Here is a 24,536-nt window from a genome sequence, read left to right as displayed (position 1 = left end):
TAGATGTGCCAGGGCGTATCAGTGTAGATGTGAGGGTGTATCAGTGTAGTGTATCAGTGTAGATGTGTCAGTGTATCAGTGTAGATGTGTCAGGGTGTATCAGTGTAGATGTGTCAGGGTGTATCAGTGTAGATGTGCCAGGGCGTATCAGTGTAGATGTGTCAGGGTGTATCAGTGTAGATGTGTCAGGGTGTATCAGTGTAGATGTGCCAGGGCGTATCAGTGTAGATGTGTCAGGGCGTATCAGTGTAGATGTGTCAGGGCGTATCAGTGTAGATGTGTCAGGGTGTATCAGTGTAGATGTGTCAGGGTGTATCAGTGTAGATGTGGCAGGGTGTATCAGTGTAGATGTGTGCCATGTCTGATACGTCACACTGTATTGGGACACCACTAGCTAACGAGACTGTCAACCAGGCTGTCACACACTCATTAGTGTGTACACATATGGGCGGGGGGTGCTGTGTAAGCTTGTGTGTGTATGGCCTGGATGCGTAATTGTGTGTGTGTCTGTTTGTCTGTGTGTGTGTGTGCGTCAGTGTTGAGGACCATGCTGGTTAGCCAGAGTGTGTCCATGTCTGGTGTATTAAGGTCCTGGTAACTGATGTAGACTGTGTGTGACCCTCGCTTCCCCTCCCCTCTCTGAGCTGTGTTGAGCTGTGCTGAGCCGTTCTGAGCCGTGCTGAGCTGTGCCAGGCGTTGTTACATGTCACTTCATCCATCAGGATGACCAGCTAGACACACAAACATGGGTCACAATGTGCCACAGCACACCGTGTCTGGGACACCTAGACACACACACACACACACACACACACACAAAGACATCCATGCAGATGCACACACACTGGAGTATGTCCTCGATGTGTACAGTTCTCCCCTCCTGCTTGTTCTCGTATGTATTATCTCCTGCGTGTGTATTATGTACTGTGTGTGTGTGTGTGTGTGGAAGTTCTGGTGTGTGTGTTGAAGGTTGTCTGAATATCCTCCTGGGGGCTCCAGCCCTCGAGTGACTTGTTGTAACATCCTTTTGTCAATTTTACAAATTGTCACGGCTAAAAGTAGCAGTCTTATGAATCATATGGGGGACAATGCGCTAATTTCACCCACATCACTGGAAGGAGGCATCACTGGAAGGAGGCAGAGACAGGACCACTGGTTGTGCTCTAAATTAGCACGCTAAGCTAGCTAATGCTAGACTGTGAAAGTTTCTTTGCTAGCCTGTGCTATCCCGTGCTAGCCAGTTTTAGCCAGTGTTAGCATTCACTGGCCTGTGCTAGCCTTAATTAATTAGCCCCTGCTTGCCATGCATGTGTTATAGTGGAAGTGATCTGCTATGCATGGACTTGTCAGGTGATGGTATCCCAGGTTGAGGCAAATAATGTGTTGGAGGGGGATTAGATTATTCAGAGAGAAGAGATATCATCTGACCCTTATTTATACTTCTGAGCCAAGGTGTGCCAAACTGAGCTGGCCTGGTTACGGATCTACCATAGTTGCTGGAGCTGTGCTGGAAAGGACAACGTGAAAGACAAATCCCAGCCAGCACAGTTCAGATTATGTCTGCAGTATGGGGTATCTAGAGAAGGGGAGAGTGGGGTAAGTTGAGCCACCCTTGTTTCTAGGAAACCATACATAAAACTTAGAATTTGACCAAATGTTTATGAAGAGGTCATCATATCATGGAGTCCGAGAAGGAAGAATCCACATAGGAAAAGTGGTGAAAAAACAACACATTTTCACAAAGTTTAATTAATTCATTGTGTTAGAGGTTTTTTGATGCTTGTATCTAAACCAACGTAGATAATTTAAAGATTGTTATATACATCAGTTGGGGTCTCTATAAGCTTCAATATGAGGTCCTAAACCGAGCATGAACATGCATCCTTGTAGCTGTGTGGGCTAATATAGTAAAAATGTTTACCCTGCGGTAAGGTGAGCCAATGGCCATGGGGTAAGGTGAGCCAATGGCCATGGGGTAAGGTGAGCCAATGGCCATGGGGTAAGGTGAGCCGATGGCCATGGGGTAAGGTGAGCCGATGGCCATGGGGTAAGGTGAGCCGATGGCCATGGGGTAAGGTGAGCCGATGGCCATGGGGTAAGGTGAGCCAATGGCCATGGGGTAAGGTGAGCCGATGGCCATGGGGTAAGGTGAGCCGATGGCCATGGGGTAAGGTGAGCCGATGGCCATGGGGTAAGGTGAGCCGATGGCCATGGGGTAAGGTGAGCCGATGGCCATGGGGTAAGGTGAGCCAATGGCCATGGGGTAAGGTGAGCCAATGGCCATGGGGTAAGGTGAGCCAATGGCCATGGGGTAAGGTGAGCCAATGGCCATGGGGTAAGGTGAGCTGATGGCCATGTTTTCTTCCGATGGGTAATGTACGCTGTTTGTTTCATTTAACCTTCATTTCATTTATTTACAATGAACCCGGACGACGCTGGCCACTCGGGAGCAAACTTTGTTAGGTGTTACACCTGTGTTTAAAAGTGTTAAAATTATCAAAGGACAAATGATTGTAATTGTGTTTGGGAAATAAAGACAGACGTGGTTGTAATTTTATTACAAAGGTAGTGCTGATATTTCATTAACAAAATAGATTTACAGGCAGCTGAACTTCCTCTGTTTGGTGGATTTAAGTTGTACCAAGAAACCCAAGAGACAAGTTATCTTTTCAAAACTGTTATGTTTACATGACTTCTGATTGTTTCCAGGGTTACACAACATCCATACGTAGATATCTTTGTTATAAAGAATACTGTATTTCCCTTGACGGAGTGATGCTGAATGTAATAAATGTCTCAACTTAATCCACTCCACTATGTGTCCTACATATGGTTGGATTGTCCTTTAGTCTATCTCTGTATGTGTTAGTCTAGGTGTGTGTGTGGTGTGTGTGTGTGTGTGTGTGTGTGTGTGTGTGTGTGTGTGTGTGTGTGTGTGTGTGTGTGTGTGTGTGTGTGTGTGTGATGGAGAGCCCTGAACAAAGCCCATGCATTATTAATGATGCAGCAGATGGGCCTCATCATAGAGCAGGCCCACAACAACACCACTACAGCAGATGGGCCTCATCATAGGTCCCTACAGGCCATCATCTAGGTACCTACAGGCCATCATCTAGGTACCTTCAGGCCATCATCTAGGTACCTACAGGTCATCATCATAGGTCCCTACAGGCCATCATCTAGGTACCTACAGGCCATCATCTAGGTACAGGCCATCATCTAGGTACCTACAGGTCATCATCATAGGTCCCTACAGGCCATCATCTAGGTACCTACAGGCCATCATCTAGGTACCTACAGGCCATCATCTAGGTACCTACAGGCCATCATCTAGGTACCTACAGGCCATCATCTAGGTACCTACAGGCCATCATCTAGGTACCTACAGGCCATCATCTAGGTACCTACAGGTCATCATCTAGGTACCTACAGGCCATCATCTAGGTACAGTGCCTTGCGAAAGTATTCGGCCCCCTTGAACTTTGCGACCTTTTGCCACATTTCAGGCTTCAAACATAAAGATATAAAACTGTATTTTTTTGTAAAGAATCAACAACAAGTGGGACACAATCATGAAGTGGAACGACATTTATTGGATATTTCAAACGTTTTTAACAAATCAAAAACGGAAAAATTGGGCGTGCAAAATTATTCAGCCCCTTTACTTTCAGTGCAGCAAACTCTCTCCAGAAGTTCAGTGAGGATCTCTGAATGATCCAATGTTGACCTAAATGACTAATGATGATAAATACAATCCACCTGTGTGTAATCAAGTCTCCGTATAAATGCACCTGCACTGTGATAGAGGTCCGTTAAAAGCGCAGAGAGCATCATGAAGAACAAGGAACACACCAGGCAGGTCCGAGATACTGTTGTGAAGAAGTTTAAAGCCGGATTTGGATACAAAAAGATTTCCCAAGCTTTATACATCCCAAGGAGCACTGTGCAAGCGATAATATTGAAATGGAAGGAGTATCAGACCACTGCAAATCTACCAAGACGTGGCCGTCCCTCTAAACTTTCAGCTCATACAAGGAGAAGACTGATCAGAGATGCAGCCAAGAGGCCCATGATCACTCTGGATGAACTGCAGAGATCTACAGCTGAGGTGGGAGACTCTGTCCATAGGACAACAATCAGTCGTATATTGCACAAATCTGGCCTTTATGGAAGAGTGGCAAGAAGAAAGCCATTTCTTAAAGATATCCATAAAAAGTGTTGTTTAAAGTTTGCCACAAGCCACCTGGGAGACACACCAAACATGTGGAAGAAGGTGCTCTGGTCAGATTAAACCAAAATTGAACTTTTTGGCAACAATGCAAAACGTTATGTTTGGCGTAAAAGCAACACAACCCATCACCCTGAACACACCATCCCCACTGTCAAACATGGTGGTGGCAGCATCATGGTTTGGGCCTGCTTTTCTTCAGCAGGGACAGGGAAGATGGTTACAATTGATGGGAAGATGGATGGAGCCAAATACAGGACCATTCTGGAAGAAAACCTGATGGAGTCTGCAAAAGACCTGAGACTGGGACGGAGATTTGTCTTCCAACAAGACAATGATCCAAAACATAAAGCAAAATCTACAATGGAATGGTTCAAAAATAAACATATCCAGGTGTTAGAATGGCCAAGTCAAAGTCCAGACCTGAATCCAATCGAGAATCTGTGGAAAGAACTGAAAACTGCTGTTCACAAATGCTCTCCATCCAACCTCACTGAACTCGAGCTGTTTTGCAAGGAGGAATGGGAAAACATTTCATTCTCTCTGTAACGGCGTTCTTCGTTTGTGGAAAGAGAGTCGGACCGAAATGCAGCGCGGTGGTTACTCATGTTACTTTAATGAAGAAAAACGTGATACATGAAATAACTATACAATACAAAACAACAAACGGAACGTGAAACTTATACAGCCTATCTGGTGATACTACACAGAGACAGGAACAAACACCCACGAAATACCAAGCGAAACTCAGGCTGCCTAAATACGGTTCCCAATCCAAGACAACGAGAAGCACCTGACTCCAATTGAGAACCGCCTCAGGCAGCCAAGCCTAACTAGACACACCCCTAAACAGCCGCGATCCCAAATATTACAAACCCCAATACGAAAACAACATATAAACCCCATGTCACACCCTGGCCTGACCAAACATATAACGAAAACACAAAATATATTGACCAAGGCGTGACACTCACGATGTGCAAAACTGATAGAGACATACCCCAAGAGACTTACAGCTGTTGTATTACCCTTCTTAACCCAACCATTCAGTGTTTATTACCCTTTCTAACCCTTAACCCAAGCATTCACAGTGTTGTATTACCCTTCCTAACCCTTAACCCAACCATTCAGTGTTTATTACCCTTCCTAACACTTAACCCAACCATTCACAGTGTTGTATTACCCCTCCTAACCTTTAACCCAACCATTCAGTGTTTATTACTCTTCCTAACACTTAACCCAACCATTCAGTGTTTATTACCCTTCCTAACCCTTAACCCAAGCATTCAGTGTTTATTACCCTTCCTAACACTTAACCCAACCATTCAGTGTTTATTACCCTTCCTAACACTTAACCCAAACATTCACAGTGTTTATTACCCTTCCTAACACTTAACCCAACCATTCAGTGTTGTATTACCCTTCCTAACACTTAACCCAACCATTCAGTGTTGTATTACCCTTCCTAACACTTAACCCAACCATTCAGTGTTTATTACCCTTCTTAACCCAACCATTCAGTGTTTATTACCCTTCCTAACCCTTAACCCAAGCATTCACATTGTTTATTACCCTTCCTAACCCTTAACCCAACCATTCAGTGTTTATTACTCTTCCTAACACTTAACCCAACCATTCACAGTGTTTATTACTCTTCCTAACACTTAACCCAACCATTCACAGTGTTTATTACTCTTCCTAACACTTAACCCAACCATTCACAGTGTTTATTACTCTTCCTAACACTTAACCCAACCATTCAGTGTTTATTACTCTTCCTAACACTTAACCCAACCATTCAGTGTTTATTACCCTTCCTAACCCTTAACCCAACCATTCACAGTGTTTATTACCCTTCCAAACCCTTAACCCAACCATTCAGTGTTTATTACCCTTCCTAACACTTAACCCAAACATTCACAGTGTTTATTACCCTTCCTAACACTTAACCCAACCATTCAGTGTTGTATTACCCTTCCTAACACTTAACCCAACCATTCAGTGTTGTATTACCCTTCCTAACACTTAACCCAACCATTCAGTGTTTATTACCCTTCTTAACCCAACCATTCAGTGTTTATTACCCTTCCTAACCCTTAACCCAAGCATTCACATTGTTTATTACCCTTCCTAACCCTTAACCCAACCATTCAGTGTTTATTACTCTTCCTAACACTTAACCCAACCATTCACAGTGTTTATTACTCTTCCTAACACTTAACCCAACCATTCACAGTGTTTATTACTCTTCCTAACACTTAACCCAACCATTCAGTGTTTATTACTCTTCCTAACACTTAACCCAACCATTCAGTGTTTATTACCCTTCCTAACCCTTAACCCAACCATTCACAGTGTTTATTACCCTTCCTAACCCTTAACCCAACCATTCAGTGTTTATTACCCTTCCTAACCCTTAACCCAACCATTCAGTGTTTATTACCCTTCCTAACACTTAACCCAACCATTCAGTGTGTATTACTCTTCCTAACCCTTAACCCAACCATTCACAGTGTTGTATTACCCTTCCTAACCCTTAACCCAAGCATTTACAGTGTTGTATTACCCTTCCTAACCCTTAACCCAACCATTCAGTGTTTATTACCCTTCCTAACCCTTAACCCAACCATTCAGTGTGTATTACTCTTCCTAACACTTAACCCAACCATTCACAGTGTTTATTACCCTTCCTAACCCTTAACCCAACCATTCAGTGTTTATTACCCTTCCTAACACTTAACCCAACCATTCACAGTGTTGTATTACCCTTCCTAACCCTTAACCCAAGCATTCACAGTGTTGTATTACCCTTCCTAACCCTTAACCCAACCATTCAGTGTTTATTACCCTTCCTAACCCTTAACCCAACCATTCAGTGTGTATTACTCTTCCTAACACTTAACCCAACCATTCAGTGTTTATTACCCTTCCTAACCCTTAACCCAACCATTCACAATAATGCGTTAACTTAATGTTTTATCCCTATTCAAATTGTTAACCCTTAACTTCGAAATTATAAGTTGAGAGGAACTTCAGAATTTGACGTTTGGAGAAACGTAGTTAAACGTCAGAATCTGAAGGCAAATTGGTAAACCATGAGAAGTCAGTTGTGCATCGATGTACACACTCTGCTCTAGAAAACACGTCCCCTACCACTGCTACACACACATACTGTATACCAGTACGGAACAACACACGCACACGAACACACACATACTGTTGTCGTGTCTTTGGCTATGCCGGATTAATTGATATGACATGCTATTCTATAAAATAACTTCTCCGTAAATAATATTACCTGACTGAGCTAATCATGTAAGTGTAATTAGCTAGAGAGTCGGGCACCACGAAATAATATTTATAGAGCTGTTATCTTCCGAATAAACTCTTAAAGACATAATAATATTTTACATCCAAAGCATATATGGATGTATATGCATATATAGGAAGGGAGAAGAGGCTGTGTTTGAAAAGTTTTATAGCCCATGTCCCTCCACAGAGGCGGGCCACTGAGTGAGCAGCCCTAACTTATGAAAACCCACATCTCACATTTTAGAAGCTAAAATCACATTTCATCCCATCACAAATAATTTCATATTCAAACATTTAAATTGAACAAATTGAACATTCCATGTGAATCCGATAACTCTGATGTGTAGACTTTCCACTGTAGAGTTTGTCATATTATCATTGATGAGAATGTCTCAGATGACAACCAAACTGACATCATATTCATTAAGTACCACCGCATATGTTGAATTGTTCGGTTTACCAGAATATAGTTCATTTCCCCCCACCTTCTGATGTTCCCAGAATCTCTATGTTAACCAAGGGTTTTTTAAATGTAATCTCAGTAGGTTAGAGAGAGGAAAAAGGGGGGAAGAGGTATTTATGACTGTCATAAACCTATCCCCCCAGGCCAACGTCATGACCCTGTATACCAGTACGCAACAACACACACGCACATACACTTGTATGCAACAACACACATACACACACATACACATACTTCAGAGACAGGGCATCCCGAAACACTGCCACGAAGCAAACACACACTCACGATAAACCATGCGCGAGGCAACCAGAGGCTTCAGATAGAATGGGGTTGCCTAGGAAACAGATGGTGGGAAGGAACCCTAGTTATTTGTGTTCAGCATATTTTCATTTGGGCTGAAACAGGGAGACAGGGGAAAAAAACGACAGAGAAGTGATTTGTCCTGACAGGTCCATTTCTTTCCCGGGGTGAAACACACCGTCTAAAAAGCCCCAGTACACACGTACACACCTCATCGCTGAGAGTAAATCCTCCACACTCCCGACCATTTAGAGTGTCTGTGTCTGTGTGTAGAGCTGTATCACTTTCAGCCTGCCGATGTTTGTCCTTTTTCTGCAATACCTGAGCTGGCCACCAGAGAGCGCCGTGGTACACCGCTCAAGAGCAGACTCTCCTTGTGTGAGATCTCCCTAGTGGGCCGTGTTTAGGAATGCCTTTCAAAGCCATTCATTGCTCTCGTTCCCTCTCTGTTTCTGACTCTCTAGGCCTTCTCCTGGCTCCCTCCCCAAAGGACAAAATATTTTCACATGACCCTCCCGTTGTACCATAAAATAAATTGAACACCCTCCCCATCATATAATTAACTCAAAATAATGTTTATGACCGACAATAACTGTAGAGGCCCTGTATTTAAACATGTGGATATCGACTTTGTCACTTCAGTATGCTTTGGTGGCACAGTCGATGCCACGTAGGGCTACTGGTCAGAAGGTTGAGGGTTCGCCGACCACCACAGACAAGCTCACTCTCCCTGCCTGTTTCATTACACTACGATCAGAGCCGGCTGCACACAATCATCAACTAGAGGGCAATCTGATAATTATATAAAGTCATTTTACACACACTTCAATAATATTGTTTTCAACACGGTCGACACCACAATAAATAGACTATGTACATCTCTACAAACAGAAAATACATCTCTCCCAACCTTGCAGGTTTACCCAGTATCAAAGGGTTGGATTGACCATCTCCGAATGTCATTAAATGTTTTGGTTTTTTGTGACCGATGTCTCTTCCCATTTATCGATTGGCCTCTGCACAGTTTGATTGATTGATTGATTTTATTTTTTGTCAGTTAAAAATCTACATGTACACAAAGATGACCTGGATCGCACATTAATGTGGGGAATTTATTTCCATTGTGCTCCCCATGTTTCTATATAAATACATGTACAATTACATAGATACAGACACATCACAGAGATGGAGACGCGAAAATGCTCAATCTCCGCATTCGTATGAGGGGGGAGTTTAAGTACAATTCTTACAAACTTGTTTGGCTGGTAGCTTATTCTTTAGATGTTTGGGACTGCTGGTGAACAAGGATGTGCAGGATTAACCAAAGAGAGATGGTCTAGCACACACAGTCTTTAAGGTGTCTATAACTAGGTTTCCATCCAATTGGCGACACATTTTCATGTGAATATTCTAAAATCTTAATTAAAAACAATATGCCATTTCAGAGTTTGCTTGAGGAAAATGTGACGCCGGACAACATGACAGGGGACATGGACATCATATGTATTCAGATCCAACTTGAGAGCATCCAGCACCATCAGTAAACCAGGGATATTGACCAAATGAGCCACATTTACGTGTCCTTAAAAACAGCCCGTGTTGGGCAACTATCCTTAAACAATAATGATCCACCTCACGGTTCAGCTGTCAGAGACTAAATGTATCAGGGTATTGCATGCAAAGGCCTGTAGGCTTATGTCTCCTCTGTATGATATATTTGAATAACTATATATACGGTATATATCGCCTGTATACTGGAAGAGAAGTTTAGGCCTTACTCCAGAGAGACAGAGTTATGCTGGTGGCATGCTATGACCTCGACATTGATTTCTTTATGTCGTACTGCCTCTTATATACAGATACTCTGTAGATGTATCAAAGGAGGCTAATTGGTTCATTTTCTATCAGAGTATTTTGTATAAAGTTAAGGATTATGTTGTTAGATTATAGAAGTAACTCTGGTAGGACTGAAACAGTCTTCCTCACCTCAAATTCAGCTGTTGGAGTCAGTTGGAGCGCTGTGGTGCACTGCCTTCATATCATAGGCCTGCAGTAGCTAAAGCTTAATAACAGCCCCTACCAAACCTTCACAAACATTTCAAAACTTTATTAGGGTAATTCCAAAAGTAATTCAAGACATTTGTTTATAGGGAAAATATGTGCAGAAGAGTAAGTGTAAACCAGGGGGGAAAAACGCACCAACATCCCCTGTGACCCCCCAAAAAACCACACAACCCTCCCCAAAGCAACCATCCCTATTTTGAACCACATTTTGATCTGTTCTCTCTCTCAGGCCTGCTTGGGGGAAAGAACAGCAGTTGGATCTGTTCTCTCTGTCAGGCCTGCTTCGGGGAAATAACAGCAGTTGGATCTGTTCTCTCTGTCAGGCCTGCTTGGGGGAAATAACAGCAGTTGGATCTGTTCTCTCTCTCAGGCCTGCTTGGGGGAAATAACAGCAGTTGGATCTGTTCTCTCTGTCAGGCCTGCTTGGGGTAAATAACAGCAGTTGGATCTGTTCTCTCTCTCAGGCCTGCTTGGGGGAAATAACAGCAGTTGGATCTGTTCTCTCTGTCAGGCCTGCTTGGGGGAAATAACAGCAGTTGGATCTGTTGTCTCTCTCAGGCCTGCTTGGGGGAAATAACAGCAGTTGGATCTGTTCTCTCTCTCAGGCCTGCTTGGGGGAAATAACAGCAGTTGGATCTGTTCTCTCTCAGGCCTGCTTGGGGGAAATAACAGCAGTTGGATCTGTTCTCTCTCTCAGGCCTGCTTGGGGGAAATAACAGCAGTTGGATCTGTTCTCTCTCTCAGGCCTGCTTGGGGGAAATAACAGCAGTTGGATCTGTTCTCTCTGTCAGGCCTGCTTGGGGGAAATAACAGCAGTTGGATCTGTTCTCTCTGTCAGGCCTGCTTGGGGGAAATAACAGCAGTTGGATCTGTTCTCTCTCTCAGGCCTGCTTGGGGGAAATAACAGCAGTTGGATCTGTTCTCTCTCTCAGGCCTGCTTGGGGGAAATAACAGCAGTTGGATCTGTTCTCTCTCTCAGGCCTGCTTGGGGGAAATAACAGCAGTTGGATCTGTTCTTCTCTCGGGCCTGCTTGGGGAAATAACAGCAGTTGGGCCTCGGGCCTGCTTGGGGGAAATAACAGCAGTTGGATCTGTTCTCTCTCTCGGGCCTGCTTGGGGGAAATAACAACAGTTGGATCTGTTCTCTCTCTCGGGCCTGCTTGGGGGAAATAACACCAGTTGGATCTGTTCTCTCTCTCAGGCCTGCTTGGGGGAAATAACAGCAGTTGGATCTGTTCTCTCTCAGGCCTGCTTGGGGAAATAACAGCAGTTGGATCTGTTCTCTCTCTCAGGCCTGCTTGGGGAAATAACAGCAGTTGGATCTGTTCTCTCTCTCAGGCCTGCTTGGGGAAATAACAGCAGTTGGATCTGTTCTCTCTCTCAGGCCTGCTTGGGGAAATAACAGCAGTTGGATCTGTCAGGCCTGCTTGGGGGAAATAACAGCAGTTGGATCTCTCTCTGTCAGGCCTGCTTGGGGGAAATAACAGCAGTTGGATCTGTTCTCTCTCAGGCCTGCTTGGGGGAAATAACAGCAGTTGGATCTGTTCTCTCTCAGGCCTGCTTGGGGAAATCAGAGTTGGATCTGTTCTCTCTCTCAGGCCTGCTTGGGGAAATAACAGCAGTTGGATCTGTTCTCTCTCTCAGGCCTGCTTGGGGGAAATAACAGCAGTTGGATCTGTTCTCTCTCAGGCCTGCTTGGGGGAAATAACAGCAGTTGGATCTGTTCTCTCTCTCAGGCCTGCTTGGGGAAATAACAGCAGTTGGATCAGGCCTCTTGGGAAAGGCCTTCAGGCCTGGGGAAATAACAGCAGTTGGATCTGTTCTCTCTCTCAGGCCTGCTTGGGGAAATAACAGCAGTTGGATCTGTTCTCTCTCAGGCCTCAGTTGGATCTGTTCTCTCAGGCCTGCTTGGGGGAAATAACAGATCTGCCTCAGGCTTGGGGGAAATAACAGCAGTTGGATCTGTTCTCTCTCTCAGGCCTGCTTGGGGGAAATAACAGCAGTTGGCAGGCCTGCTTGGGGAAATAACAGCAGTTGGATCTGTTCTCTCTTCTGTTCTCTCTCTCAGGCCTGCTTGGGGGCAGTTGGATCTGTTCTCTCTCTCAGGCCTGCTTGGGGGAAATAACAGCAGTTGGATCTCAGGCCTGCTTGGGGAAATCAGTTGGATCTGTTCTCTCTCTCAGGCCTGCTTGGGGGAAATAACAGCAGTTGGATCTGTTTCTCTCAGGCCTGCTTGGGGAAATAACAGCAGATCTGTTCTCTCTCTCAGGCCTGCTTGGGGAAATAACAGCAGTTGGATCTGTTCTCTCTCTCAGGCCTGCTTGGGGGAAATAACAGCAGTTGGATCTGTTCTCTCTGCTCAGGCCTGCTTGGGGAAATAACAGCAGTTGGATCTGTTCTGTCTCTCTCAGGCCTGCTTGGGGAAATAACAGCAGTTGGGGGAAATAACAGCAGTTGGATCTGTTCTCTCAGGCCTGCTTGGGGAAATCAGCAGTTGGATCTGTTCTCTTTCTCAGGCCTGCTTGGGGAAATAACAGCAGTTGGATCTGCCTGCTTGTCTGTCTCTCTCAGGGGGGAAATAACAGCAGTTGGATCTGTTCTCTCTGTCAGGCCTGCTTGGGGAAATAACAGCAGTTGGATCTGTTCTCTCTGTCAGGCCTGCTTGGGGGAAATAACAGCAGTTGGATCTGTTCTCTCTCTCAGGCCTGCTTGGGGAAATAACAGCAGTTGGATCTGTTCTCTCTCTCAGGCCTGCTTGGGGAAATAACAGCAGTTGGATCTGTTCTCTCTCTCAGGCCTGCTTGGGGAAATAACAGCAGTTGGATCTGTTCTCTCTCTCAGGCCTGCTTGGGGAAATAACAGCAGTTGGATCTGTTCTCTCTCTCTCAGGCCTGCTTGGGGAAATAACAGCAGTTGGATCTGTTCTCTCTCAGGCCTGCTTGGGGAAATAACAGCAGTTGGATCTGTTCTCTCTCTCAGGCCTGCTTGGGGGAAATAACAGCAGTTGGATCTGTTCTCTCTCAGGCCTGCTTGGGGGAAATAACAGCAGTTGGATCAGGCCTGCTTGGGGGAAATAACAGCAGTTGGATCTGTTCTCTCTGTCAGGCCTGCTTGGGGGAAATAACAGCAGTTGGATCTGTTCTCTCTCTCAGGCCTGCTTGGGGGAAATAACAGCAGTTGGATCTGTTCTCTCTCTCAGGCCTGCTTGGGGGAAATAACAGCAGTTGGATCTGTTTGGTTGTGTATCTGGAGGCTTGAGCCTAGTGACTGTTTTGAACTGTTTATACTGTTGTTACAGTACTATACAGTACAGTTAGTAACATCTGAATTGTGAGGGACCTGATGTTCTGTGTTTCTCTCTATCTTCTCTCTCAGGCTTGGGGGCTCTATTTCAGCCTATAAGATCGTACCAGATGAAATTGACCAGATCAAGGTAAGATGAATCTTGAATTTCTACCTGTTTGTCTGTCAACAGACCTGGGTTCAGGTCTGTTGTGCCAGACAACCTCAATGAAACATGGCTTAAGTATTTTAAATAGTTCAAATACTTTTTGACCCCATTTTTATTCATGTTTTTCGTTTTTCCCTTTATTTAACTAGGCAAGTCAGTTAAGAACACATTATTATTTTCAATGACGGCCTAGGAACGGTGGGTTAACTGCCTTGTTCACGGGCAGAACGACAGATTTTTTCCTTGTCAGCTCTGGGATTTGGTCTTGCAACCTTTCGGTTACTGGCCCAACGCTCTAACCACTAGGCTACCTGCTAGGCTACCTGCTAGGAACACAAGCATTTCGCTACTCCCGCAATAACATCTGCTAAATATGTGTATGTGACCAATAAAATGAGGTGTGCTGGTCTAGGATCATGTTGCCTCATGTCCATGTAATCTTAATTGTTATAATCTGAAAGGAAAAACTAATCCTAGATCAGTCATCCTACTGTGAGACAAATTATTATTCTTAGTTAAAATCACCACCCCTTTGACCCTCGTAGTTAGATTCACCACCCTATGACCCTCTTAGTTAGAATCATCACCCCTGTGACCCTCTTAGTTAGAATCATCACCCCTATGACACTCTTAGTTAGAATCATCACCCCTATGACCCTCTTAGTTAGAATCATCACCCCTATGACCCTCTTAGTTAGAATCACCACCCCTATGACCCTCTTAGTTAGAATCACCACCCCTATGACCCTCGTAGTTAGAATCATCACCCCTATGACCCTCGTAGTTAGAATCACCACCCCTATGACCCTCTTAGTTAGAATCACCACCCCTATGACCCTCTTAGTTAGAATCATCACCCACCAGACCCTCTTAGTTAGAATCACCACCCACCAGATCCTCTTAGTTAGAATCATCACCCCTATGACCCTCTTAGTTAGAATCACCACCCACCAGACCCTCTTAGTTAGAATCACCACCCCTATAACCCTCTTAGTTAGAATCATCACCCCTATGACCCTCTTAGTTAGAATCACCACCCCTATAACCCTCTTAGTTAGAATCACCACCTCTATGACCCTCTTAGTTAGAATCATCACCCCTATGACCCTCTTAGTTAGAATCACCACCCCTATAACCCTCTTAGTTAGAATCACCACCCCTATAAGCCTCTTAGTTAGAATCACCACCTCTATGACCCTCTTAGTTAGAATCATCACCCCTATGACCCTCTTAGTTAGAATCACCACCCCTATAACCCTCTTAGTTAGAATCACCACCCCTATAACCCTCTTAGTTAGAATCACCACCTCTATGACCCTCTTAGTTAGAATCATCACCCCTATGAGCCTCTTACTTAGATTCATCACCCCTATGACCCTCTTAGTTAGTATGTCACATCCTCTCCATTCATGCCAATGAGATCTACCTAGGAGCCTATCAGATCCTGTGTCTCAGTCTGTCTGTCTGTCTGTCTCATCAGGAGACTCTAGTGGACTGGTGTGATGAGAAAGAACTCAATCTCATCTTGACAACCGGGGGGACAGGCTTTGCTCCCCGCGATGTCACACCTGAGGTAAGTGTGTGTGTGTGTGTGTGCACCTCAGAGATGGCTGGTGGGAGGAGCTATAGGAGGACATGCTCATTGTAATAGCTGGAATGTAATTAATGGAACGGTATCAAACATATGGAAACCACACGTTTGACTCTGATCCATTAACTCCATTCCAGTGAGCCTGTCCTCCCTCCCATAACTCCTCTCACCAGCCTCCTCAGGTGAACCTGTCTGTATGTCAAGGCGGCTGTATTTATTGCTATTACCCTATACATTTTAGCCTGCTGTGTTAACCAGTCACAGGTTTGGTTTCCTCTGTGTCTACTGCCTCTAATCTGCACCAGCTCCCCTTGTTTCAAATGAAACTAACTTGCAGATCCAAAATGTATGTCACACTGAAACTGAGCCCCATTTAGACTCAGAGCCACCAGAGCCAGTCCTGTCTGTGTTGGTGCCTCCATAGATGATTAACACATACACACATCTGGCAGATAGAGCATGTGCCACTGGAGTCCCTTCATACATTACCACTAGAGTCCCTTTATACATTACCACTAGAGTCCCTTATACATTACCGCTGGAGTCCCTTCATACATTACCACTGGAGTCCCTTCATACATTACCTCTGGAGTCCCTTCATACATTACCACTGGAGTCCCTTCGTACATTACCACTGGAGTCCCTTCGTACATTACCACTGGAGTCCCTTCGTACATTACCACTGGAGTCCCTTCGTACATTACCACTGGAGTCCCTTTATACATTACCACTGGAGTCCCTTATACATTACCACTGGAGTCCCTTCATACATTACCACTGGAGTCCCTTCATACATTACCACTGGAGTCCCTTCATACATTACCGCTGGAGTCCCTTCATACATTACCGCTGGAGTCCCTTCATACATTACCGCTGGAGTCCCTTCATACATTACTGCTGGAGTCGCTTCATACATTACCACTGGAGTCCCTTCATACATTACCACTGGAGTCATTTATACATTACCGCTGGAGTCCCTTTATACATTACCACTGGAGTCCCTTCATACATTACCGCTAGAGTCCTTTATACATTACCACTGGAGTCCCTTTATACATTACCACTGGAGTCCCTTCATACATTACCACTGGAGTCCCTTCATACATTACCACTGGAGTCCCTTCATACATTACCACTGGAGTCCCTTCATACATTACCACTGGAGTCCCTTCATACATTACCACTGGAGTCCCTTCATACATTACCACTGGAGTCCCTTCATACATTACCACTGGAGTCCCTTTATACATTACCACTGGAGTCCCTTCATACATTACTGCTGGAATCCCTTCATACATTACCACTAGAGTCCTTTATACATTACCGCTGGGACACTTGTGGGTGGATTGGAGAAACACAGTACTTAATAATATGTTATACGATAGCAGTGTGTGTGTGTGGGGGGGGGTGGGGGGTTACCCTGTGTCCTGTCTAATGACGAAGGCTCTATTTACACACATCTTCTCTAGTGATGATCCCACTCACTGTAGGTGTCAGGGGATTCTCTTTCTCCCTCTTTCCCTGACCACCCCATTTATCTTGCTTCCTTTCTCCCAATAACTCTCCCCGTACACCCTCCTCTACCCCCCCCCCTCTCTCATCCACCCTCCCTGACTCCCCTTCCCCCATTCTCCCCCTCTCCCTCATACATCCTCCTCCACCCCCTCTCTCATCCACCCTCCCTGTCTCTCCTTCCCCCATTTTCCCCTCTCTTGTCTTATTCCTCCCTCTCACTCTCCTGAGTCCTCATCAGTGGCTGGTAATCTTTGAAGTACTCCTCTTCTCTTTCTCCTCTTCTCTTTCTCCTCTTCTCTCTTTCTCCTCTTCGCTCTTTCCTCTCTTTCTCTTTCTCTTCTCTTTCTCCTCTCCTCTCCTCCTCTCTTTCTCCTCTCCTCTCTTTCTCCTCTCCTCTCTTTCTCCTTCTCCTCTCTTTCTCCTCTCTTTCTCCTCTCTTCTCTTTCTCCTCTCTTTCTCCTCTCCTCTCTCCTCTCTTCACAGGGTTCTCCTCTCTTCTCTTTCTCCTCTCCTCTCTTCAAAGGGTTCTCCTCTCTTCTCTTTCTCCTCTCCTCTCCTCTCCGCTCCGCTCCTCTCCTCTTCTCTTTCTCCTCTCCTCTTCTCTTTCTCCTCTCCTCTTCTCTTTCTCCTCTCCTTTATTCAAAGGGTTCTCCTCCTTCTCTTTCTCCTCTCTCTCTCTTCACAGGGTTCTCTTTCTTCTCTTTCTCTCTCCTCTCTTCTCTTTCTCCTCTCTTCTCTTTCTTTCTCCTCTCTTTCTCCTCTTTCTCTTTCTCCTCTCCCCTCTTTCCTCTTCTCCTCTCTTTCTCTTCTCTCTCTTTCTCCTCTTCTCTCTTCACAGGGTTCTCTTTCTCTTCTCTTTCTCCTCTCTTCCTCTTCAAAGGGTTCTCTCTTTCTTCTCTTTTCTCTTTCTTCTCTCTTTCTCCTCTCCTCTCTCTCTTTCTCCTCTCCTTTCTCAAAGGGTTCTCTCTCTCTTTCTCATCTCTTTCTCCTCTATTCAAAGGGTTCTCCTCTCTTTTCATCTCTCTTCTCCTTCAAAGGGTTCTCCCTCTTCTCTTTCTCATCTCTTCTCCTTCTCCTCTCCTCTCTTTCTCATCTTTCTCCTTCTCCTCTCTTTCTCATCTCTTTCTCCTTCTCCTCTCTTTCTCATCTCTTTCTCCTTCTCTCTTTCTCCTCTCTTTCTCCTTCTCCTCTCTTTCTCTTCTTTCTCTTCTTTCTCCTCTCTTCTTTCCCCTCTCCTCTATTCAAAGGGTTCTCATCTCTTCTCTTTCTCCTCTCCTCTCTTCAAAGGGTTCTCATCTCTTCTCTTTCTCCTCTCCTCTCTTCACAGGGTTCTTCTCTTTCTCTTCTCTTTCTCCTCTCTTCTCTTTCTCCTCTCTTATCCTCACCTTCTCCTCCTCTCCTCTCCTCTCTTATCCTCTCCTTCTCCTCCTCTCCTCTCTTTCTCATCTCTTTCTCCTTCTCCTCTCTTTCTCCTCTTTCTCTTCTCTTTCTCCTCTTTCTCTCCTCTTTCTCCTCTTTCTCTTCTCTTTCTCCTCTGTCTCCTCTTTCTCCTCTTCTCTTTCTCCTCTCTTCTCTTTCTCCTCTCTTTCTCTTCTCTTTCTCTTCTTTCTCCTCTCTTCTTTCCCCTCTCTTCTTTCCCCTCTCCTCTATTCAAAGGGTTCTCCTCTCTTCTCTTTCTCTTCTCTTTCTCCTCTCTTATCTTTCTCCTCTCTTATCCTCTCCTTCTCCTCCTCTCTCCTCTCCTTCTCCTCTCTTTCTCCTCTCTTTCTCCTCTCCTCTCTTCTTTCTCCTCTCCTCTATTCAAAGGGTTCTCCTCTCTTCTCTTTCTCCTCTCCTCTCTTCTTTCTCCTCTCCTCTATTCAAAGGGTTCTCCTCTCTTCTCTTTCTCCTCTCCTCTCTTCTTTCTCCTCTCCTCTATTCAAAGGGTTCTCCTCTCTTCTCTTTCTCATCTCCTCTCTTCACAGGGTTCTCCTCTCTTCAAAGGGTTCTCCTCTCCTCTCTTTCTCCTCTCCTCTCTTCTTTCTCCTCTCCTCTATTCAAAGGGTTCTCCTCTCTTCTCTTTCTCCTCTCCTCTCTTCTTTCTCCTCTCCTCTCTTCACAGGGTTCTCCTCTCTTCTCTTTCTCCTCTCCTCTCTTCACAGGGTTCTCCTATATTGACAGCTGAATAATCCTTTTAGGTTCTAGATAGCACCTTTTTTTCTAAGAATGTATTTTAATAGGTTATTGCCAATGGTGAGTGATTTGACCCAGAATGCTGTGTGTTCTTCAAGCCTCTACAGATGTACGATCTTAATTTGAGCCAGGTTGCTACACCATGAAAAATAATCCTGCAGCAAAAGGACATGAGAATTATTATGTGGATTGTAATTAATGGATTTTTTTGTAAGGGTTGATACATTTTTAAAGTGGAAATTTCGAACTTTAGAAGTGACTACAAGATTGCATTTTCTGCTGTGCAAGAAAATACTCCGCAGCAAAATAGTGATCAAATTAAGATCCTACATCTGTAGTGTGACACCATGCCATGATATAGTACTCATCTCTCTGTCTTCTAGTGTGGAAAGCAGTGTGATTGTATTGTGGATGATCATACATTCTCTCTCCGTCTATCTCTCTCTGTGTGTCTCTCTCTCTTCCTATCTATGACTCACTCGTTGTCTCTGACTCACTCTTTCTCTCTCTCTCTCTCTCTCTCTCTCTCTCTGTTAATCTTTCTCGCTGTCTGTCTCTCGCTCTCTCTCTCCCTCTCTTTCACTCTCTGTCTCTCTTTCGCTCTGTCTGTATCTGTGTCTCTATCTCTGTCTTTGTCTCTGTCTCTATCAATTCAAGGGGCTTTATTGGCATGGGAAACATATGTTAACATTGCCAAAACAAGTGAGGTAGATAATATGCAAAAGTGAAATAAACAATAAAAATGAACAGTAAACATTTAACATACAGAAGTTTCAAAAGAATAAAGACATTACAAATGTCATATTATATATATATATATATATATACAGTGTTGTCTCTCTGTCTCGCTCTTTCTCGCTGTCTCACTCTCTCTGGCTTTCTGTCTGCCTGTCGCGAGACAACATCGTTACAACACTGTATATATATATATATATATATATATATAATATGACATTTGTAATGTCTTCATTTTGTGGGCAGTGAGCACATAGCCTGTCTTCTCTTGAGAGCCATGTTGCCTACGGCGGCCATTCTCAATAGCAAGGCTATGCTCACTGAGTCTGTACATAGTCAAAGCTTTCCTTAAGTTTAGGTCAGTCACAGTGGTCAGGTATTCTGCCACTGTGTACTCTCTGTTTAGGGCTAAATAGCATTCTAGTTTGCTCAGTTTTTTTGTTAATTCTTTCCAATGTGTCAAGTAATTATCTTTTTGTTTTCTCATGATTTGGTTGGGTCTAATTGTGCTGCTGTCCTGGGTCCTCTAAGAGTCCTCTAAGCAAGCTGGTCCTGGGGCTCTGTTCACAAACACACCCCACAGAGCCCCAGGACCAGCTTGCTTAGAGGACTCTTTTCCAGGTTAATCTCTCTGTAGGTGATGGCTTTGTTATGGAAGATTTGGGAATCGCTTCCTTTTACGTGGTTGTAGAATTGAACGGCTCTTTTCTGGATTTTGATAATTCCCGGCTATCGGCCTAACTCTGCTCTGCATGCATTATTTGGTGGTCTACGTTGTACACGGAGGATATTTTTGTAGAATCCTGCATGCAGAGTCTCAATTTGGTGTTTGTCCCATTTTGTGAATTATTGGTTGGTGAGCGGACCCCAGACCTCACAACCATAAAGGGCAATGGGTTCTATAACTGATTCAAGTATTTCTCTGTCTGTCTCTCTCTGTCGCTATCTGTCTCTCTCTGTCTCTCTCTGTTTCTATCTCTCTCTGTCTCTCTCTGTCTCTATCTCTCTCTCTCTCTGTCGCTGTCTCTCTCTGTCACTGTCGCTATCTCTCTGTCGCTGTCGCTATCTCTCTGTCGCTATCTCTCTGTCGCTGTCGCTATCTCTCTGTCGCTGTCGCTATCTCTGTCTGTCTCTCTCTGTCGCTATCTCTCTGTCTCTCTCTGTCGCTATCTCTCTGTCTCTCTCTGTCGCTATCTCTCTGTCTCTGTCGCTATCTCTCTGTCTCTCTCTGTCTCTCTCTGTCGCTATCTCTCTCTTTCTGTCACTATCTCTCTCTCTGTCGCTCTCTCTCTCTCTCTCTCTGTTTCTCTCTGTCTCTCTGTCTCCATCAGGCCACTAAAGAGGTGATAGAGCGGGAGGCTCCAGGGATGTCTCTGGCCATGCTGATGGGTTCTCTCAACGTCACACCACTAGGCATGCTCTCTAGGTGAGACACACACACACACTAACATGCATACAGTACACACACTCACTAACATGCATACAGTACACACACACTTACATACATACAGTACACACACACCTACATACATACAGTACACACGCACTTACATACATACAGTACACACACAAACACACACTAACATGCATACAGTACACACACACACCAGGCCCCCAGTGTCCGGTCTGGAGAGTGAAGTCATGAGCTCTGCTGGTCGGCTAGTGTGTAGCATCCTAGCAGTGCCAAAAAAAAAGCCCTAGAAAGCCTATGTAAATTACGATCGCCAGAACGGCTCTAAAATTAGTTTATTATGAATTATTTTAAAGTTCGCTACAAATGGAGATATTTAATTAATAGTGATCCATTCTGACTACTACATTTGTCGTCACACAGGACCACGTGCTGACACAGACCAATCACGGGCCGGCAGGCTACGAAGAGGCTCCCTCCTTCCTGCCATAGACATTAAGGTTGACTTTCTCAGGCAGGATGAAAACAACTACATTGACCATGATCCCTTGCTAGTTAAGGCCACCTTCACCATGATCCGTAGTCATTTTTTTAGTGCCATTCAGCCCTATTTAGCAATATGGTACGCTTCAAATTCAAATACTTCATGCGCCATCAGGAGTTTTACATTGGAATACGTGGATGACGTCAGCGCTACAGTATCACTATCTACTGGTTTAATGTCTATGACACATACACACACACACACACACACACACACACGAACACACACACACACACACACGAACACACACACACACACACACACGAACACACACACACCCGAACACACACACACCCGAACACACACACACACGAACACACACACACGAACACACACACACGAACACACACTCGAACACACACTCGAACACACACTCGAACACACACTCGAACACACACTCGAACACACACTCGAACACACACTCGAACACACACACGAACACACACACACGAACACACTCACGAACACACACACATACACACACACACATGAACACACACTACACACACACATGAACACACACTACACACACACACTAACACGCATACTGTACAAACACACTCATAGAGATATATACACACACACACACACATGAATGTATACTGTGTACACACTCCTCATTAACGCACACACACTTTTCATTGTGTGAAACTCTAATACACACTCTCCTCTCTTGTGTGTAAGCAGACCTGTGTGCGGCATCCGCGGCAAGACGCTCATCATCAACTTACCAGGGAGCAAGAAGGGTTCACAGGTAACGTTAACACCTGCTAAACAGGACCACTTTAAAGGGCCAGACGCTCATCATCAACTTACCAGGGAGCAAGAAGGGTCCACAGGTAACGTTAACACCTGCTAAACAGGACCACTTTAAAGGGCCAGACACAATGAAACATCTGACTGGTACTTTGCACCTCGGCAGTTAACTTTGTTGTTCACATAGAACAGTTATAATTCTGATTTGCACTCCAGGCCACGAGGCAGTAGCTTGTTTGACTTGTGCCTGATGTAGCTAATGTAACCTAACTAGCAAGCTGCACTAATGTTTTTGCTAGCTCGCTAGAATGTGTAGTACTAACTAGATGGCTACAACTAGATAACGAGCGTCGCAACATTATAATTAAATCGCAATGGATTTGCTTTTCAAATGAAGCAGCTGCCTGTTAGCTGTCATTAGTATCTGCTAACCATGTGTATGTGTCTGTGTATGTGACAAATAAAATTTGATTCGATTAGCTTTTTTGTGATAGTAAACATTTAGCTAACATCAGCTAGCAAGCTAACTGGCACCGGCAGTATGTGTTAATTGGGAGTTCATTAAATGATTTACTCTTCATCTTGCTGGAAAAGCATTTAGTATTTAGTGTTATGTGCATTGTGCTGCACTTGCCACCCCATTCGTTTCATATGAAGTGTGTGGCTACCTTGCTAGCACGCTAACGTTAGCTAGCTAACTAATGAGCAGGTGCACATTATCAAATTGAATCTAACAAAAAAATCCTTCTTCAAGCACAAAACTCCTTAGCTAATTGTAAAATATATAGAGATTTGCTGTACAAAAAAATAAAAAATAAATGTGTTATGCAGTTTTATTGTTTTAATTAACAATCCTGATGAAAAGGCGGTGAATTAAACTGTACCATAATACCTGTACTCATATCAGTGTTTCAGGGCCCTTATCCACAGAGCATCTCAGAGTAGGAGTGCTGATCTAGGATCAGGTGTCCCCAGGGTAGATCAGCAATCTCACATTTACTTTGATCAGTGTCATTGTGACTGAGTAGTTAGTCTCTTAACTCTTGGGAAAATGTGCACTGAGATTGTACCCGAATACAGCACACACACAATGCACACCATGAGCAGATCACTTTGTGTCCTTGCATGCTTTTGGGCGTGCGTGGCTACTGCGTGTGTTCCCACGCGCCCGCGTGTACTTGCACCGCTAGACTGCTCTACCCGCTACCTCGCCATCTGTCTGTCTGTCTCCCTCTCTCTATCTCCTCTCTCTTCTCTGTCCCCTCTCTCTCCGCTGACCCCACATCTGTCTCTGTCTCATTACTGAGGCATTTCTACTGATCGATTTTATTATTTATTTTAATCAATTACGCCCCCTCTTCCCATCTGGTGCCATATTAGTGTCTCCCCCATCAGGCCCCCAGTCAAACATAACTGTATGAACAGCCCATCACCCACTTTTATTATCTCTGATCCCACATCATAAAGACAGGGGAAACTGGGAGGGCTGAGGACCGAGCCAGGGCCGTGAGGACCGAGCCAGGGCCGTGAGGACCGAGCCAGGGCAGTGAGGACCGAGCCAGGGCCGTGAGGACAGAGCCAGGGCCGTGGGGACAGAGCCAGGGCCGTGGGGACAGAGCCAGGGCCGTGGGGACAGAGCCAGGGCCGTGGGGACAGAGCCAGGGCCGTGGGGACAGAGCCAGGGCCGTGGGGACAGAGCCAGGGCCGTGGGGACAGAGCCAGGGCCGCGGGGACAGAGCCAGGGCCGCGGGGACAGAGCCACCGGGGACAGAGCCAGGGCCGCGGGGACAGAGCCAGGGCCGCGGGGACACTCACACTCACTCACACTCACTCACTCACACTCACTCACACACTCACTCACTCACTCACACACTCACTCACACACTCACTCACTCACTCACTCTCACACTCACTCACTCTCACACTCACTCACTCACTCACTCACTCACTCACTCACTCTCCCACTCACACTCACTCACTCACTCACTCACTCA

At 45.0% G+C, this 24,536-nt stretch overlaps 1 protein-coding gene across 1 annotated transcript in view; it reads left to right on the top strand.

The window, feature by feature from the left end:
* The window catches only part of LOC115139157 (gephyrin-like), a 140,397-nt gene that overhangs the window by 21,234 nt on the left and 94,627 nt on the right, over positions 1–24,536 (top strand). The window contains exons 3-6 of the mRNA XM_065026955.1: positions 13,743–13,800; positions 15,299–15,391; positions 21,163–21,257; positions 22,474–22,540. Of these exons, the coding sequence (XP_064883027.1) occupies positions 13,743–13,800; positions 15,299–15,391; positions 21,163–21,257; positions 22,474–22,540 (313 nt within the window). The remainder of the gene's footprint in view (positions 1–13,742; positions 13,801–15,298; positions 15,392–21,162; positions 21,258–22,473; positions 22,541–24,536) is intronic.

The sequence above is a fragment of the Oncorhynchus nerka genome, linkage group LG13, assembly GCF_034236695.1.
Source record: "Oncorhynchus nerka isolate Pitt River linkage group LG13, Oner_Uvic_2.0, whole genome shotgun sequence".
Lineage (NCBI taxonomy): Eukaryota > Metazoa > Chordata > Actinopteri > Salmoniformes > Salmonidae > Oncorhynchus > Oncorhynchus nerka.
The sequence above is the reverse complement of the archived record's forward strand: the minus strand, read 5'-3'. Positions and strand labels throughout refer to the sequence as shown.